The following is an 18,581-nucleotide window of genomic DNA, read 5'->3' on the forward strand; positions in this document are numbered from 1 at the left end:
TGAACTGTAGTGTGACTCCAGGCAAACTGTTCAGAATGGCTTTGTCTTCCAACCATATAGAAAGAGTTATCACTTGTATACTTATGTGCCTGTGTACAATACTTGCCTGTATAAAAGGGTGGTTTTGTTTTGTTAAGTGAAAATCTGTTGATAATATATTCTTTTCACAGAGCATTAGGCTGTGTTTCCTTTTTGGAATAGGAGTCCCAGCTGCAGAGCAAAATGTGATTTATCTCTCCATGGTAGTTGCCCGTGGTCAAACACTATCTGAAATAAGCAGGTGCATTCCTGCTTCTTTTAATCAAATCAGTCAACTTGATTGTCCTCATTCAGATCTGTACGATCCTTTCAAAGTTAAGCACTTTTATTCCCAAAGGAAGTAATTGCGGGGTTTAACTGTGCTGACTTTTAGAAATTGTTACCAGTACAATCTTATACATGTCTATTCAGAAACAAGGTCCATTGAGTGCAGTGAAGCTTATTCCCAGGTAAGTGGGTGAAGGATTGTAGACAGAAAAAAATCCATTTGCAATATCATGAACCCACAAAATCTTGGGAATAAAGATGAAATTTGGGGCACCATACCAGTATACAGTTCTTTCTTGCCATTTTCATGGGGAAGCAGAAGCACACATGTCCTTGAATTCACCTCCGAAAATGGCATCCTGGATTATTTTTGAATTTGAATAAAATTGAATCCGAAAATAAAATTTATGTGTGGAATTCCCTCTTTTTAAAAAATTGCAGCTGTAGATATGAAAGTTATTACGAAAGTTGTTCCTCAGCTGAATAAACAGTACTGAGAGAGGGGAGGGGATCATCCTCTCTCCATGTTTTTTATAGTTACTCTTCCTAATTGTCCTGCTGCTACCTCATGCTCCAGAAATCCAAGAAAGCTGACATGGTAAAGTTATATACAGCACTGCAGTGACCTCTTTGCAATGAGGATGCGTATCTCTCCAATAAAGCCCCAGACAAAATGACAGTGACAGCTGCCTCGTGGCATTCAGCTTGAATGGAACAGGTTTGCTCAGAAGTGTCAGTCGCCAGCGTGTCATGACAGCAGATAGCACCAAGGAAAACATCTTTAAGCCCCATCCTGGAAAAGTGAAACTTCTTTCAGCAGCTGCAGAGGCTGTTTAGCAGGAAAGGTGCTCTTCAAAGTCTTTGCACTTCTTCTTGGGTGGATCTTCTTTTATGAACCTCCTGAAAGCTGAAACCTTTTGCCAGGTGTTAGTTGCAGAAGCCCATAAAACAAAACCTCCCTCAGCAGAATCAGCAAAGCTGGAGGTTTTATGGGTGGAAGGAACTCCAAGAACCAAGAGAAGAAAAGCACGATGCTGTTGAAGAGGAGTCAGAAGTTGCCTCTGTGGGAAGACGCTCTCCTCTCTGGGAAAGACCCAAGAGCACTCCTGAAGCGTGGACTGCAGTATGTCAGCTTGAGCCTCATCATGAAAGGGATGACAAGGACGCCTGACTTTTTGTGGGGATTGCCACAGGTCCAGAAACTGAACCTCTCCCACAACCAGCTGGTGGTCCTTCCTCCTGCTTTGGCGAAACTTGACAGGCTGGTGGTGCTGAACCTGTGTGGGAATCGCATGAGGTCTCTGCCGAAAGAGATTGGGCTACTCAGGAACCTGAAGGTTTTATTTGTCAACATGAATTGCTTGACGGAAGTACCGGCCGAACTCGGACACTGCAAGAAGCTGGAAGTGTTGAGCCTCTCTCACAACTGCATCTCCCATCTCCCTTCGAGCATCACAGACCTGATAAACCTGCGAAAGCTGAACCTCAGCAACAATCGGTTCATTTACATTCCCCTAAGTGTTTTTGCGTTGCGGAATTTAGATTTTCTACATGTAGGCTGCAACAAGCTTGAAAACATTGGAGACAGTATCCAATTTCTAGTCAACCTGCAGATCTTGATTGCTGATTATAACAAGATTCGCAGCTTGCCAAGGTCTATCTGCTCAGTCACTGCTCTTGAACTGCTAAATGTTGATTACAATTCCATTCAAATGCTTCCAGATGAACTCTATTTGCTGCGCCGATTGCCAAAAATTGCTTGGAATCCAATGGATAAGGGGCTACACATTGTGCACAACCCTTTGTCCAAGCCACTGCCACAGATTATAGATGGAGGACTGAATGCGCTCTACAGTTATCTCAAAGATAAAAACGAGCTCCCATAAATGTACACTTTGCTTGGGATAGACCTGGTGGCCATGTCTCAACTGAGTTCTTTAATATTTCTGATCAGTAGCTTTTACTGCACTCATCAAGAGTTGGAGTACGGTTGCAATATTTTTTTCCCCCTGAGCAAGTACATTGACTTTATGTTGACTGTGCAATGGATGTATTTTCCAAATAGTATGTATCCTTGCAGTGCTGAGGTATCCTTTAGGATGGCAGGGGGTGAGGAGGAACCCCAGGGATTGACATATTTCTCTTTATTTAGCTGTAATCAGATTAATACAGAGCCAACAGCAGTTTCAGGCTTTTCCCACCTGTCAGATTTCAATAACATTAATATAAAGCATATTGATGTGGTGTGATGTGATGGTCTTGTGAAGTTCAGTGGCACTTTAAACTCCTGTTTAGTGTCTTGTACCAAGGGAGGGGGGGATGCTACAGAAATCCAAACCACAAGAAGCTGAACTGATTCCTTAGGAAAAAAGCTTGATCTGGTTACAAAGCAATGTGTTTTTGTTCCGTGACCTATACCGCGTTATCTGTTACTACATTCTGGCTGTGGTTCAGTCCAATTAATTTTCCAGTGTGTTTGATCCCAGACAAGCAAGTTGCTACCTAAAAAGATATTGTAGAAAGAGGTGGTGAATAAATCTTGCAGCAATTGAGAAAAATGTCCAGAATGGAAACGACTAGTACCTCAAAATCTTGAAGCAGGCATTACCGTATTTTTTGCACCATAACACTCACTTTTTTCCTCCTAGAAAGTAAGGGGAAATGTCTGTGCGTGTTATGGAGCGAATGCCTACGGGTGGCGGGGGGGGGGGTCTGCTGCAGTCGTGAGCAGAGGATCCATGGTTCCCCTTCCTTCCCTCCTCCATGGTTACAAAGCATGGATCCACATGGATCCTCAGGATTTTTGCATTGGGCTACTCCAAACTCACTGTCAGATCACATGTCTGTGGCCACAGCATGAACCACAAAAATCATATATCCACTATTTCGTTTAGAATATTTTTCTTCTTCTTTTCCTCCTCTAAAAACTACATGCGTGTTATGGTCTGGTGCGTGTTATAGAGCGAAAAATACGGTAGGTAACGTACATCGCAACAAGTACTTGATGGAATGTATAGTTGCTTGTGATGTGAGAAGTGGGGGCATGGCCATGTCCACACCCCTTGTCAATGGGGCTTGTGCATGAGAAACGCCCAGTTTTCTGCCCAGGTGTATAGAAATGGCGAGCCAAATAGCTATTTTTTATGAGGAGAAACCTTCTAAGGCTTGAAGTCATTACTTGCCTCCTTTTCTAAAATTTTGGCCTGGGCACATATCATATGATGCCTGTCTGAGGTGGTTCTACCTAGTGTCCTTGTGGAAATGTATTTCATGAATGTTTTCTAAAGAAGCAATAGGTTACCTGCCTTTCTCATAAATCCAAAATGCAGGGCTATCCCCTCACCTATTGTATGGGCTAGGTCCCTAAATGCTAGAAATAATGGAAAAGGAAAAATCTGGCAATTGACCAGAACTTATCTATCTGGGACAGTTGTGAATGTGAATACAAGCTTTGGGTAACTTTTAAGTTCATGACAGCCATTTAAAAAAAGAAAACCTTCACTTCAGAAGCAGGAATTTGTATCTGTGAAATGCACTTTTAAAAACGATGTCGTCAGCAGCTTCTGCAGTTTCGGTGCACAAGATGTAATGATGCAGAACGGGGTATATTGCCTGAGAATGTTGTGCTAATGGAATACCTCAAAAGTGAGCAGGCTGCCCAGATTGTAGAGGATGTAAACTTGATTTGCATCTCACTTTGGAGCTATTTGTGAAGGGAAATTCAGGAGTCCTAAATATACTTCTTCAGCAGTTTCTAGCTCCCTGGATGCAATTAAGGAGAAAGAGAAGGCATATGAGACTGAGGAATAGTATCTGCAAAAAAAAGAAAGAAAAAAGTATCATGTAATTAATCAACTCAGGTTGCAACCCCTCTGCACACTTACTGGGGAATAAGCTGTATTGTACTCAGTGATACTCACATCATACATAGGATTGAATTGTCAATGCCTGATTAATGTAATATACAATACAAAAATCCACTGGGTATTTTGCTATATATTTGGGGCACAATGCCACCAAATTCAGCACTTTGTAAATCCGATTGATTTCAAAGTCAAATATTTCATCACTGTCTCATTGAAATCAGTGGGGCTTAAAATAGTTTATCTTTGATTGGGTACCCTTAATATCTCCTTTACATCTCTTCTTACAAAACATATATATAGGGATGTATTTGGGTTTTTATGGCTCTGTATCCTGAAATAAACATAGAGCGAGCTAGTATATTTAATATATAGCAAAGGGGAAACACACACAGAGACCTGAAGGCTGATGGACTGAGAAATGGATTGAGAAAACTCTTGAGTGTTTTGACAGAGTTTCCTGGTAGCAGTTATGTCAGTGCAACAAATGACAATGAAGGTGGTGAGTCCTGTGGCAAACAAGCCCTATGGGGCACAACTGAAAGAACTGGATATGTTTAGCATGAAAAAGAGAAGTGTAAGGGGAAGCATGAAGAGCAATGCCACATGGAAGAAGGCAAAGACGTGAGTTCTGCTGCCTGAAAGAGACATAGCCAACTTAATGGGCTTATGTTGGGATAGAAGATTTTGGCTGAAGAGAAACATATTGAGAGTAAGAGCAATTCTACAATGGAACCAATTCTCTCTCTCTCTCTCTCTCTCTCTCTCTCTCTCTCTCTCTCATTTCACTATCCAGGCCTTTTAAATCTACTAGTTTCATTTCTCTGTATGCTAATGTATGTCCTGCTGCTTATTATTAACGCTGGTTTTATTATGTAAATATGGCTTTTCAGTATTTTCATGTAAGATCAAGAGCCTGGCTGAAAAGTGCGGTCACAGCAAGAACATTTTTAAGACTCACGTGAGCGTACACTATTTATACATACAAATGGGTTCTAATTTTAAGGATGATAATTGTACTTAAAATATCCATCTCAAATGTCTGAATGTTGGCTCTTGTATGCCATTGTTGACAGTTATATGTTAAGGGTTGTTTTTTTTACCGAGTAATCCAATCCGTGTCTACTCAGAAGCAAATGCCACTGAGTTCAGAAGGGGCTTGCTCCCAGGTAAGGAAGTTTAGGATTGCATCATTTGTACATTTGATGCTGTCACATTAATCACTGGGCCGGGGAGATATCTGTTTATCAGCTAATAAGGATTAGGCAATAGAAGTTAGTTATGATATGATTTGGCTGTGATATCTCCCCATTGTAATTTGTATGGCAGCTTAAGAGAAATTGGCACTGCAGGAATGTTTAGGGTTCTGTTTCACAAGATGAAAAACAGCAGATGGTACAAGGAAAAGATCCCCAGACAGTAGCTAATCTATTTGAAAAAATCAAAATAGTGAGATGTGTGGATAAAGAAGGGAATAGGATATAAAGCGGAACACCAGTATTTTGAAAGTGATGATGGTGCAGAATAACAATAATATTTCCCTTGTCCTAATAAAACAGTTTAACTGGATGAAGCACTAAAATATAAACAATCTTCCTTTAAAAGGGGGGCATCCCATAATTATAGCTGCAATACTATACAGAATTACCTGGGAGTGCTCCCTACTGAACACAGCGAGACTTACATCTGTGTAATTATGCATGGGACTGTACTGTTAACAGCAAACCAAATAACTGGAACTGCACAATTGCACGTTCCAGCGCATTCGTAATGAGGCAAATTATCCCTTCACATTAGCATTGAACCCTGCTTCATTTTGTCCACCACCATCCCAACCTCCCGGCAGAGCCAAACTGCATGTTTGCATTGGTCTGGGGCAATACCAGCTTGAGAGCATTCCCAGGAAACAGGACAGAACTGGCCATACATAGGGTTGTGTTTCACTGTAAGGAAGCGATGGGGAACATTTGGCCCTCCACATGTTGTGGGATTCAATTCTCATCAGCACCACCCTGCATGACCAATGGTCAGGAATGATGAAAGGTGTAGTAGCACAACAACATCTGGAGACCCATGGGTTCTCTTTGCCTAGTTTAAGAAAAGAACTAAAGCAGAACTGGGGAACTGGTGCCCTCCTCCCCTGATGTTACTGGACTACAACCCCCATCATCCCTGATCATTGGACATGCTGGCTGATGGGAGTCAGAACCCAACAATAGCTGGAGGGCCAAGGGTTTTCCAACCTGGTTTAATGCCTAAATTTAATTTTTTAAAAAATCTTCTTATGTTTCTTATTTTTTAGTTCCTCAACCTAATTTTTAAACTAGACTTACTATGCACGTTTCACACAGAAAACTACTGAGATTTTGGTATAAATAGTTGTTGGGGGGTTTGAAAGAAGGGCATAAAAATCTCCTGGTATTCATATCAAAATTTCAGTAGTTTCGCAAATGAAATGTGCCTTGTATTTCTAGTTAAAAACACAGATAGTTCCTCATCCTCAGTTTCAAAAATTATAACTGCTACAGGAACATGCAAAACAATGTAGGATAGTGCGCGATACTCTTTGGTTTATGCATATGAACTGCAGTTCTGCTCAATTAATTTTTAATTCCCTTATTTCATTGGGATTTAAGCAACATAACTGCGATCACGATTGCAGCCTTTATAACAGAAGCCTTTTGGCATGCAAACCCACATCGTATTTCCAAATCTTTTGCTTTAACTACTGTCTACAATGCTGAAATCCCCTTTCTTGATGAATCCTCTTTTACCCAGGAACAGTAAGCCCAACGTGTTGTATCAATATTTACTCTTCTAATAAGAGAAGAATTAAAAGGAAGAAAGAATGACTGGCAAGCATTTACATGATACTCAGGTAGGCACATTTCACTGGGGGGGGGGGGGGGGAGGAACAAGCCTTTTACTGCATCATAATTCTGTATTGCCCACAGCTTGGGAAATGTTGTTTATTATTGTGCTAAAATAATTGTGAGAAATTATATTTGTTCTCCTTAAGGCTATAAACACAGTCTATTAATGCAAATATGCATGATTAGCACGTAAATAAAAAAGGAGAAAAGATCATAAATATATACATTTTTCTAAATATGAAGTGCTTCCAGTAATAGAATGAACCCTGGTGTCACAGTGGAAATCTAAGAGCCTCTTCTTTCTAATAGTGTGAAATTTCCATTTATAGCTGTGATAGGGTATGAGATGTTAAGCCCATCCCAGGCACAAGATTAAATGTTCTCAGTGCTGGTTGGAATAGAATGCATGAAAGTGAGATACATTTACCTGCAAGCTCTCTTATGGATGCAAATACATGTTTATTAGTTGGTTCTAAGGAATGACTCTAGGCAGCAAGTGTATTTTAAACCCCAAGAGCAGAGTGATTAGCAAGAAAAGTCAAAATAGAAAAAATGTGCTTTAAAGCATCTTATGGGTCGAGTATGCAAGATACACATATAAGTAAAACCATATGGCTGATTTTCCTGTTTTGACTCTGGTGCTGAGTTTTTAAACTCCAAACTCAGAAGGGAAGACAATGCCCAGACAATGGATTTAAACTCTTGTCTCAAATGTATTAAGGATGAACAAAGGAAATTCAAAACAGGGAAAGGCTCAGTGAAAGAACTATTATATCACAGGCTCTATGAACTTGTCCAGGTAGATTTGCCACTCAGTTTAATGTGGTGATTAATACTTAGACTAAGTTCACATTAGGGACACGGGTGGCGCTGTGGGTTAAACCACAGAGCCTAGGACTTGCCGATCAGAAGGTCGCGGTTTGAATCCCCGCGACGGGGTGAGCTCCCGTTGCTCAGTCCCTGCTCCTGCCAACCTAGCAGTTCGAAAGCACGCCAGTGCAAGTAGATAAATAGGTACCGCTGCGGCAGGAAGGTAAACGGCGTTTCCGTGTGCTGCTCTGGTTCGCCAGAAGCGGCTTAGTCATGCTGGCCACATGACCCGGAAGCTGTACGCCAGCTCCCTCGGCCAATAAAGCGAGATGAGCACCGCAACCCCAGAGTTGGCCACGACTGGACCTAATGGTCAGGGGTCCCTTTACCTAAGTTCACATTAGCAGCTTCAAATGCTGCGAGGCAACTTCCCCCCACTGTGTTTCCAAGTCACTTTCTTTCGCTGATGCTAACCTGAAAGTGGGGACCAGGGTGTCTTCGCCAGGCTATTTATTTCCCTATGAAAGCTCCGATTCAATTTTGTGCAAGGACATTAATCTGCATGTAGCAAAAGCTTCGCGCACCTCAAGGAATTAAGACCTTTCCTGAGTTGGAATGTTCCCCAAAGCCTGGATAATAGGTTGTCAAGTGTGGTGTGAGCCAGTGTGGTGTAGTGGTTAAGAGCGGTAGTCTTGTAATCTGCTGAACCGGGTTCGCGTCTCTGCACCTCCACATGCAGCTGCTAGTTGACCTTGGGCCAGTCACACTTCTCTGAAGTCTCTCCGCCTCACTCACCTCACAGAGTGTTCGTTGTGGGGGAGGAAGGGAAAGGAGAATGTTAGCCGCTTTGAGACTCCTTAGGGTAGTGATAAAGTGGGATATCAAATCCAAGCTCCTCTTCTTCTTCTTCAAGGTCAACTAACTTAGTGTTCATGGGAGCCATCTGCTTTCAACAATCCCCTTTGCTATGCTTTATGATGTGACCTCAGTGGGCTGCATGATGATGGCATTCACATTACAGATAGTCTTCTTAGTGTTGTATTTTTGTATACTCAAACCGTCTCCAGAGACCCCACACATACTGTTTATAGAAAGTCCTGAAATTGTTCACAAGTAAACAGACTCCCATTCTGAGAGCAGGCTGATATACAGACCTATAAATAGTGTTAGATCATCCCCGATCAAGTGAAAGCATATATAGAAAAATAATCCCTTCACAAATGCAAATTAATTCAGTTTTGATTAAAGTCCTTGTGACCACTAACTACTCATCAGTGCATACCATCTCTGTCCATCTTGTGACGCACCCATAATCCTTTCCCCTTTGGGGAAATAAAAACGTTAGCAATTTATTTTAATACAGCATTAATTCTGTTCAAAAACAAATGAATCCACAACAGGCTTCAAAAATATTGGAGTCAATTCATTAAAGACCTTCTCTCTGTACCATGTGTGTGTGTGTGTTTGTGTGCGTGTATTAATCTTTGAGTTTGTTGAAAAGGCTGTGCTGCTGTTTGTAATGCCTTTTCTCATAAATGTAATTGAATATACTAATATAATCTCTTACTGCCATTAAAGGTATGGTAAACCCTACATCTGGGTTAACACTCAACTGTTTAGAGTGCTCAATTCTAATGCAATCGATTGCCTTGCAGATATTGACAATTTTTCTGAATGGGCTTATATCTTGCTTTTCCAGAAGCACAAAATTAGATCTAGTCAATTATCCCCAGTTATCACACAACTAATTTAGGCCTCCTTTGATCTATCTGAAAGATCTGGCTTAAACAAACACATATTGGCAGGCAATCTGGAGTTTATCTGATATACTTCCCCCACCCTCCAACGCCACCACCAATACCTGATGCACATTTTAAGTTTTAAAATGTACACCAGGCTGGCTTGGGAAAGGAAACACATGCTTGAAGATGTCTCTCCCCCCCCCCTTTTTTTTTTTTAAAGTCAAGCTTTATCTAAATTTAGCACCAAGATTTCTTCCATGTGCCATTTCATCAGCAATCTGTTCTCTCTTCTAGACCCAAAAGTGTCCACATTCACGGAACGTAATAGCAACGGGTCATTAGGTCAAGGATAAAGAATGTTGTATTGATAAAGCCCGACGAGAGACAACAGAGTTGAAAATAGAAATTTCTGGATGCCTGCCTCATTGTAACTGACAGAATGGATAAGAGTGCTTTCAAAACATACCACGGATACAGTGAAATAACAAAACTCTGCAGTCATCTGTAGGGTTTTTGTGTGTGCTTTTCTGCCTTGCATTTCACTTGTTCACACAATGTTTCTTGGCACTCTGGGCCAGCTAAGCAGTTTTTGTGTTCACATCTGTCAATCACGCATCCACAAAGGAGGTTATAGTGAGCATGCAGGCGGGCTAGTAGGCCAAGACTGGCAACTGAATCCTGTTGTGCTGAATGATTGTAGTCATATTTCTTTAAATATGGAAAAGAATTCAACCCCAGACAAAGAAAGATCATATTGTGCAGGCTTTCTTTCTCAGAAGGCAGATCCTGCTTAACACACAGAGTACAAACTCTTCCACAATCAGTCTACATCCCACAGGTAGAAACAAGGGGTCCCATCCTAAAAGTGTGCTGTTCAACTGGTGGTTTGGTAAAATAATCCAAATGGAGGCAAGCCACACAGACAGACTGAAAACAATAAATAGTTGATAGTTAATCCAGTGCAGGGAAACATTCCTTTCCAGTCCTATAACAAAAGCTCTGCATGTAAAGCAAAATCCATCTATCAAACCTTCCTAGGAGATTATTTTCTAGACCCTCTAGAACTTGTTGCTTGACTCCAACTCCCAACAGTCCCAGACCGGATCTAGACACATTAAAAAAAGTGATTCAGTTAAACATAAAGGGAAATCCTGTTGGCCAAAGACGAGACTCCACAGCACCATCTGGTGTCACAGAGCTATAACTCATATAAAGCACTTTTTCTTTACTAATGTAGTCGAGTCTCCAGTCAGTGATGATAACAGCCATAGTCCCACAATATTTGGATGTCCAAACATGAGCTGCCCCTGCTCTCAAATAAGTCCACCAATGTCAACATCTAACTGAGGCAGTCATTGGTGCCTTAGAAGAGGAGGAGGAGGAGGAAGCAGGAGGAGGGTGTACTGGAGCAGGAAACCACCAAAACAGTCAAGGACTCAGCTATACAGCTGCAAATAAAACGTTTTGAATGTGTTGTAAAGTGCAATATACAATTGTGACACTAGGCGGCGACTGTGAGCCATAGCAAATTCAATACGGTTTTTATTTTCACACATTTTTAACATGTGTGTGGAGTCCACCCCAGTCAAATTAACGCCACATCAATTGTCCACTGACAAAACATTCTCAGATAAACATCCACATTCTCATCCTCACACGCTGTAATAGAAGCAGGATATAGGATAAAAACTCAGAACAATTTTTTAGTTGAGTCTCCTGTTCATACAATAGCAAAAATAAAAAACCCACATCTCAAAAACAGGAATTTTGTGTGTGAAATATTCAGGAACTTAAGTATTATTATATTTTACAGATGGAGAAGTAGAGAACAGGAGAAAAACTGATCCTTATCTCAGGATGCACATCTCTAGGGCTAGTATTCAAAACCACATCCTTAATACCTCTACCTAAATTGTTTTTGAAACCACTGAGGTTGTTTAGTACACCCACTGTTTAACAGTGATTATTCCAGGCTTTTACACTTTAAGGATGCTGTGACTCCTCCAGTTTTGAGACTGAAAGTAAATGCAGTTGTCTCCCAAAATTGGAATTTGGAATGAACTTGGAAACTTTAGTGAATTTGAAGGGGAAAGAATGGATTCTGGGATAGGCATTATGATTCACCCTCTACTCCCCTGAAACCTTTGTAGAAGATTTACACTCCTTGTGATGTACGATCTCAATTTGTAAATGACCTCATACTATTAGATTATTCTATCCACAGCTTTCTGTAACACAAATACAACTGTTTTACTCTGCTCTTTTTGGTTTTTTTTAAAAATGGGGTGCTGGTACTCCATACTGGTTAGTACTGTCACACAAAACCCCCTTTGTTTTCCTCATTCTGATATCTTTCTAGAGTGTAATAGCTTCTGTGATTGTTCCCTGCAGAAAGATGGACAAAATGTTCAGTGTAATGATTCTTTCAAGATTGATTAGAACTGCTACGTCCTCTAAGATCCATGGCCTGAAAGTAAAAGAGAAAACCACAGACAAAATGACAATTTTCACATACAAGGAAGCAATCCTACGCAAACCATGTATTCAAAAATTATGGAAAATAAGTATCCAAAATAGTTCTTGAATAAATTAATAAACTATATTAACATTAATAAACTATGTTACAGCAGAAATATGCTAACATTTATTTTATTTATTAGATTTATACACACATCTTCCTCCAGAGGAGTCCAGGGCAGTGAATATATCAATACTAATACAGTCGTACCTTGGAAGCTGAATGGAATCCATTCTGGAAGTCCGCTCAACTTCCAAAACATTTGAAAAGCAAATCATGGCTTCTGATTGGCTGCAGGAAGCTCCTTCAGCCAATCGGAATCTGCGGAAGCCCTGTTGGACGTTCGGCTTCCAAAAATAGTTTGCAAACCGGAACAGTCATATCGGAATGAGAGTCAAAACGTTCGGGCACTAAGCTGTTCGAAAACCAAGGTACGACTGTACAATTAAACCTTCTAAAGAAAAACGCAATTTAAAACAACTTTCTAAAAAGCAGTTTAAAACTCCTACCATGTGAAGTCAAATAAACAATACATGCAGTAATTCTTCCAGTATTGTGATATGGAATGTATTTCCATGTGTTGGTCCTAGTGAGGCATCCAAATGGCTCAGCACATGACAAAGAGTTACTTGCCTCTCCTTTCCATATGTAACAATAAATAAAAAATGGAAGTATTCTGGCTGGGGCTGATGGGAGTTGTAGTCCAAAACGTCTGGAGGACAGTAGCTTGCTAAAGGCAAGAGAAGTAATGTGGAGAATTAATGAGAAATACATGTGTCAATTACTGCACATGGCAAGCATGCACATGGAGTTTTCATTCTGCATACATCAGGGCTAGGGAACCTTTCTCAGCCTGAGGGGCACTTTCCCTCATGGACCATCTTCCAGGGGCGACTGGTGTGTAGGGGCAGGGGCAAAACTTGGGGAAGCAATTGTGTGGATTATGCCATGGAGAGCATCCCAAGGTCCACAGAGAGAGGCCTGCAAGGCCACATTTGCCCTTGGACATGAGTTTCCCCACCTCTGATTTGGACGCACTAGGGAAATATAACCAATCATAAGGACTTAAGAGACCCCATTAAACTGAAAATGCAACTCAGTAGATTACCTGCATGAAGATGTGCAAGCAGGCAATGTTACAGTGGAAAGATCCTCTAGCAAGAGTCAACAGGAAACTCAATCAGGCAAGACAGAACTGTTCCTGCTTTGGGAAGGAGACACATTCTGGTACAATGGTTCAACTTGGTTTTGGTGGGGCCGTTCCTTCCCTATCAGTCTCAGGTTCATTGGTCCCTGATCATCCATATCAGGCTGAGATAGGAACCCGGTCCAGTTCCTCAGCCAGCTTCCAATTCAGTGTCCTGGCCACTACTGAACTCTGAGTCGTGAGACTATTATAGTTTCTCACACTTTTTTTCCTCCACAGGTATCATTCCAAAATACTCTCATTGGGGTAAACAACAGGACTATCCATCAGAACTGCAGGAAGGCTGTGCAAGCCTTTGTTGTTCTTACATGGCTTTTATTTTTACTTCCCCGGTGGTATCTGTCACTTCACTGCTAGCGCCACCCAATTTAACAAATAGTATATTTAGGGATTCCTGGAAAGTGTATAATCTCTCTTCTCATATGTCATTAGCTCAGCACATAACTTCTGGGCATTATGTGCACACAGTGCTTTTGATGAAGTCTCTCGCTGATTAAATACAGCATATCTTGGATGTCCATTTCACATTTCCACAGTGCACTTTCATATCTTCGCAGGAATGAAAAGCTACATGCGGGGAAAGCATTCAGCAAAGCCTGCAGCCTGAATGGACTTTCATAACCGCAGGATCACAGTAGGCCATTTTATCATCATTTCTGTGTGATGGCTCTAAAAGAAAAATACTAGATTCACATTCCCAAACTTTGATAGAAGCAAGCTGTTATCTCCGCTTTAAACACCTCCTTCAATACCTAGAGCCCCTTCTGGTCTTTCTGCACGCCACCACTGATCCCATAATCTTCAAGTCACATGTGCACCCCCATGTCACTGCTCAGGATGGTGTCAGGAAGCAAAACAAAGGGGAAAGTGGCTGATAAAAGTGATCCTGCTGGGATGTAGCTGCTCATCAAACACACTTTCAATTTGTCTTACTTTGGCTGGCCAAATGTGCTTGGATTGGTAAATGCCAACTATGAAACTTGCTAGCATTAGGCGATATCAAGACATTCCTGATGACAGATGCCAACAGCTGATGCACCCGAACCAGCTTCAATCATAGACCGATGAGAGCTTTAGAAAGGGAAATCAGTACTTGCCTACATGTTGGGTTGTTTCAATTACATGTGAGACTGACAAGGCTACAATTTGTTTGTGACAATCCATTTGACAGCCACACATGTGCAGACCACCTGATGGCTCTTCAGCTAGCTGAAACTTACCAATTTTCAACAGGATGTGTGTTAGTCATTTCCCCTTGTATCGGTCCCGTACTGTTATATTGCTTCTAGAAAAATCAAACACACAGTGATGACTCCAAAGCTTCAGAAATAAACTTGCACAGTTTGAAGATCTCAGGTCTCTTCCCGTCAAGGCCTTCCAAAGTTTAAGCCCATCTTGTAAAGGTTTCTGCCGTTCTCCTGACCTTCCAGATGCACTCTTCCCCTCTTCCATCCAAACTAACCTAGAAGCTACTACAGAGAGAAGCCAACAACATTGTCTGATCTCCACTGAACCATTTGAGCTTCCACAGCAATGCCCTGAATGGAAAAAAAATCAATGGAAGGTGGACCTTGACCTCATAGTAGGGTCATCAGTATCTATGGAAACTACCGGTACATTTCCTTTTGTTCTTTTTGCCTTGAATGTTGCTTTTCATGTGCATGATGTCTCAGGTGCAAGGATTCACCAGAAGCCAACATGCAGTGAGCCCTCCTTGCAGCAGGTAAGTTTTCACTTAGAATAGAATAGAATAGAATTTATTATTTATACCCCGCCCATCTGGCTGGGTTTCCCCAGCCACTCTGGGCGGCTTCCAACAGTGTATTAAAATACAGTGGTCTGTTAAACATTCAAAGCTTCCCTTAAGAGGGCTGCCTTCAGATGTCTTCTAAAAGTCTGGTAGTTGTTCTTCTCTTTGACATGTGGTGGGAGGGTGCCACTACCGAGGGCGGGTGCCACTACCGAGAAGGCCCTCTGCTTGGTTCCCTGTAACTTGGCTTCTCGCAGTGAGGGAACCACCAGAAGGCCCTCAGCGCTGGACCTCAGTGTCTGGGCTGGATAATGGGGGTAGAGACGCTCCTTCAGGTATACTGGACCAAGGCCGTTTAGGGCTTATTGTGCTGCTATCACAGTTGCTGTAACTATTTATAATAATCATTGTTGTCCTTCATTGGATACACACCACCACTGTTGTCATCAAAAATGTGTGTGAATTCAAGGGCTGAAATTATGCACTCTCTGTCTCCCCACAGTGAATACTTGGCCCACTATTTCCCCATACGAGCAATACATTATATGGTTGTCCTCCTGACTTTCAATAAGAAATATTTGTCCTGATAGTGGTACCAAGATTCCACAGCCAGCACTGAAATTTTCTCAAAAGGATTTTGAATAAGGACAAAACATAGGCTGAGATATGTTTCCTCCACCGAATTTACACATTGCAAAGCAAATGGGAGGGGAGTTTTTAAAAAAAAGATTTTCCTTGTATCCTTGCAAACATCCTTCTTATCTTTCTTCTCCTTCTTAACCAATAACCTCAGTAGCATTTGTTCAGAAGAAAGCTTACATGGTGGTAGGATGCAGCCTTCTGAAAAGACAGCAGAGGTTTGTTTGATTTTTTTCCCCTCCACAAAAATATCACAAAGGTCCCAAGATACAAGATATATGAACAAAGCTTCCCGTTGCTGATTTGGAAGGCTTGAAACATAATAATCTCCCATGCATGTTAAATAATTAATGATGCATCCAGATCTTACAGCTCCTTCAATCTAAAGTAATCTTGCAAAGTACCAGTGAGCCCAAAAAACAGAGAGGGAATTGCAACCTGAGCAAGAGAACAGAAGTCAAAGGAATTCCGTATTTATTTTTGTTGTCTATTAGATACACATATTAGAGTTTCAAAGGCACTGCGTGTTCACTATATAGGGGATTGTGGTTAAAAAGGCCTTTCAAAACATGACATGACATGCTTTATGAATTATGCCAAGTCACAATGGGAAAGGCAGGGGAGTGAGAACAGATCTACGTTACTCACATTCACCAGTGGCTTCATGAGGCCATTGTAGGACGGAGTGAAGAGGGGGGAGGAGAAAGGTATGGATTCTCTACAGGGTGCAAAGCATGCCATAAAACCTGGGGGGGGAGGGGAATGTGATTTAGTTCACATTTAAAAACAAACTTAAAACTAATTCTCATTTTCTGAAGAAGAAAAAAGATGAAACACAAAGCATCCCTCGAAATTCATCAAATTCTGTGCATGTTGTGGTGCAGGGACTCAGCTATACAGCTGCAAATCAAATGTTTTAAGTGTGTTTTAAGTGCAATATACAATGTGCAACTAGGTGGTGATGGTGAGCCTTATGGAAAATTCAATGTATTTTTTTAAATGCTTTTTTAAAAAAATTCAGAACAGTTTTTATATGTGTGTAGATTCCACCCATTCTCCAGCCAAGTAAAATGCATATCCTAGGTCAAAGTGTGCAGATAAATGCACAGATTGCTGAAAAATAACCTACCTAATGCACTATACTTGAGGCAATTGGTTTGCAAAAATGTGTACATTAGCAGAAATTCACACAAAAATGTAATGAATTTTCATGTTTTTATTATTCATCTTTTAAAAATTAAAAATAAATAACAAACTGGTGTGGAGAATTGAATTCAATATTGGGAAAGTGAGAGAAACCAAAACTGGCAGATTCACACATACACAAGTGTAACACAAACACAGTCTTGTTTATCCTCAGCTTCACGCCATTAGAAGTGTTGTTGAAACGTTGAAAGCGAAATTCTTAATGTTGTCTCAGTATGATAACATAGCATTAAGAATTTCTCTTTCACCTTTTCAGTAACACTTCTAGTTTCCTGTTTTCATGGAATCACCAGGTGGAAGTCAACATTACACTCTTGAAATTGTTCCATCTGTGCAAGTGTTTCAACTTGTCCCCTGTTCTGGGAGATCTCCAAACATCCCCCCAGACCCAATTTCAGGGGGCATGGGAGGAGAAAGCCCCATTGCATAAGATAAGGTAAAGTACCCCTGGGTGGTTAAGTCCAGTCAAAGGCGACTATGGGGTTGCGGCGCTCATCTCGCTTTCAGGCCGAGGGAGCCGGCGTTTGTCCACAGACATATTTCTGGGTCATGTGGCCAGCATGACTAAACTGCTTCTGGCACAACTGAACACCATGATGGAAACCAAAGTGCACAGAAACGCCATTTACCTTCCTATCACAGCGGTACCTATTTATTTCTACTTGCACTGGCATGCTTTCAAACTGCTAGGCTGGCAGGAGCTGGGACAGAGCAATAGGAGCTCACCCCGTCACAGAGATTTGAACTGCATACCTTCTGATTGGCAAGCCCAGGAGGCTCAGTGGTTTAGACTGCAGCACCACCCGCAACAAGTCCTTGCACAGGGCTTCCACTGACAGGTTAAGTGAATCCTGACCCTTGGGGGCATCCAGTCCAACTTCCCCACATCTTTTGATGCATGGCAAAATCCTAAGTCAGAGCATCTTCCACAGTAAGAAACCACATCATTTCCCCTGCCAGGAGAATTAGCACAGTGTAGTAGTTAACATGTTAGACTAGGACTGGGGAAAACTGGGATCAAATCCACACCCATTATTCATTTAAGTAATTTTATGCCATCTTTCAATCCTATTCCCAAGGAATAAAGCCATGAAACACGAAGCTCATTGAATGATCTTGGAGCAGGCACTGTTTCTCAACTTTAGCCTATCTCACAGGGTTGTTGTGAAAGTAATGTGTGGGAGAACCATTCATTCTCCTCTGGCCACTTTGGAGGACGGGTGAGATAAAAATGCAATAAATAAAACATAGTTCTTGGGCATTCACCAATAACATATCTATCTATAATATTTATATACTTCTTTTGTAAAAACTGACCCCAATTATCTGTGAGTAAGCCCAGCTGAAATCATGGCTAGGATTACAGCTTAAATGCCTAACTAAAATAGCTTAAAAATAAAAACACAATAACAAAAGTGCAATTGTCCCATTAGCCTTCTCTTCTTGGATAGCTCAGTTGGTTAAAGCATGTTGGTAGTCATGCCAAGGTTGCAGGTTTGATCCCCATATGGGACAGCTGCCTATTCCTGCATTGCAGGAGTTTGGACTCAATGATCCTCAGACTTTCTTCCAACTCTATGATTCTAAGTAATCAGATCCAGATTTGCAAGAGTTGGTCTGAATCTTCTGATTGCTCGTGCACTACAAAAAAAGGTATCGCAACCAGT

At 41.3% G+C, this 18,581-nt stretch overlaps 1 protein-coding gene and 1 long non-coding RNA gene across 3 annotated transcripts; one reads left to right on the top strand and one right to left on the bottom strand.

The window, feature by feature from the left end:
* Window positions 1–986: 986 nt before the first annotated feature.
* LRRC30 (leucine rich repeat containing 30) lies at window positions 987–7,061 on the top strand. 2 transcript variants are annotated; one of them, XM_083518828.1, is made up of 3 exons: window positions 987–2,915; window positions 3,285–5,338; window positions 6,948–7,061. In XM_083518828.1, the coding sequence occupies exon 1, from the start codon at window positions 1,296–1,298 to the stop codon at window positions 2,190–2,192; it is 897 nt and encodes a 298-aa protein (XP_083374954.1). In that variant the 5' UTR covers window positions 987–1,295; the 3' UTR covers window positions 2,193–2,915; window positions 3,285–5,338; window positions 6,948–7,061. The 2 variants fall into 2 exon arrangements, with proteins under 2 accessions (XP_083374954.1, XP_083374953.1); XM_083518827.1 differs by having other exon boundaries at window positions 3,285–7,061.
* Window positions 7,062–9,937: 2,876 nt separating this feature from the next.
* On the bottom strand, window positions 9,938–14,927 carry LOC310714049. Its single transcript, XR_014529555.1, has 2 exons — window positions 13,221–14,927; window positions 9,938–11,979 (listed from the first exon to the last, which is right to left on the bottom strand). It is a non-coding gene; the product is annotated as an uncharacterized lncRNA (long non-coding RNA).
* Between the last annotated feature and the right edge of the window lie 3,654 nt (window positions 14,928–18,581).

The sequence above is a fragment of the Podarcis liolepis genome (genome assembly GCF_965112155.1).
Source record: "Podarcis liolepis genome assembly, chromosome: 8".
Taxonomy (NCBI): domain Eukaryota; kingdom Metazoa; phylum Chordata; class Lepidosauria; order Squamata; family Lacertidae; genus Podarcis; species Podarcis liolepis.

Excerpts from the sequence above, each read along its gene's own strand:
- LRRC30 (XM_083518827.1), top strand. The coding sequence starts at position 1,296 with ATGGGTGGAAGGAACTCCAAGAACCAAGAGAAGAAAAGCACGATGCTG.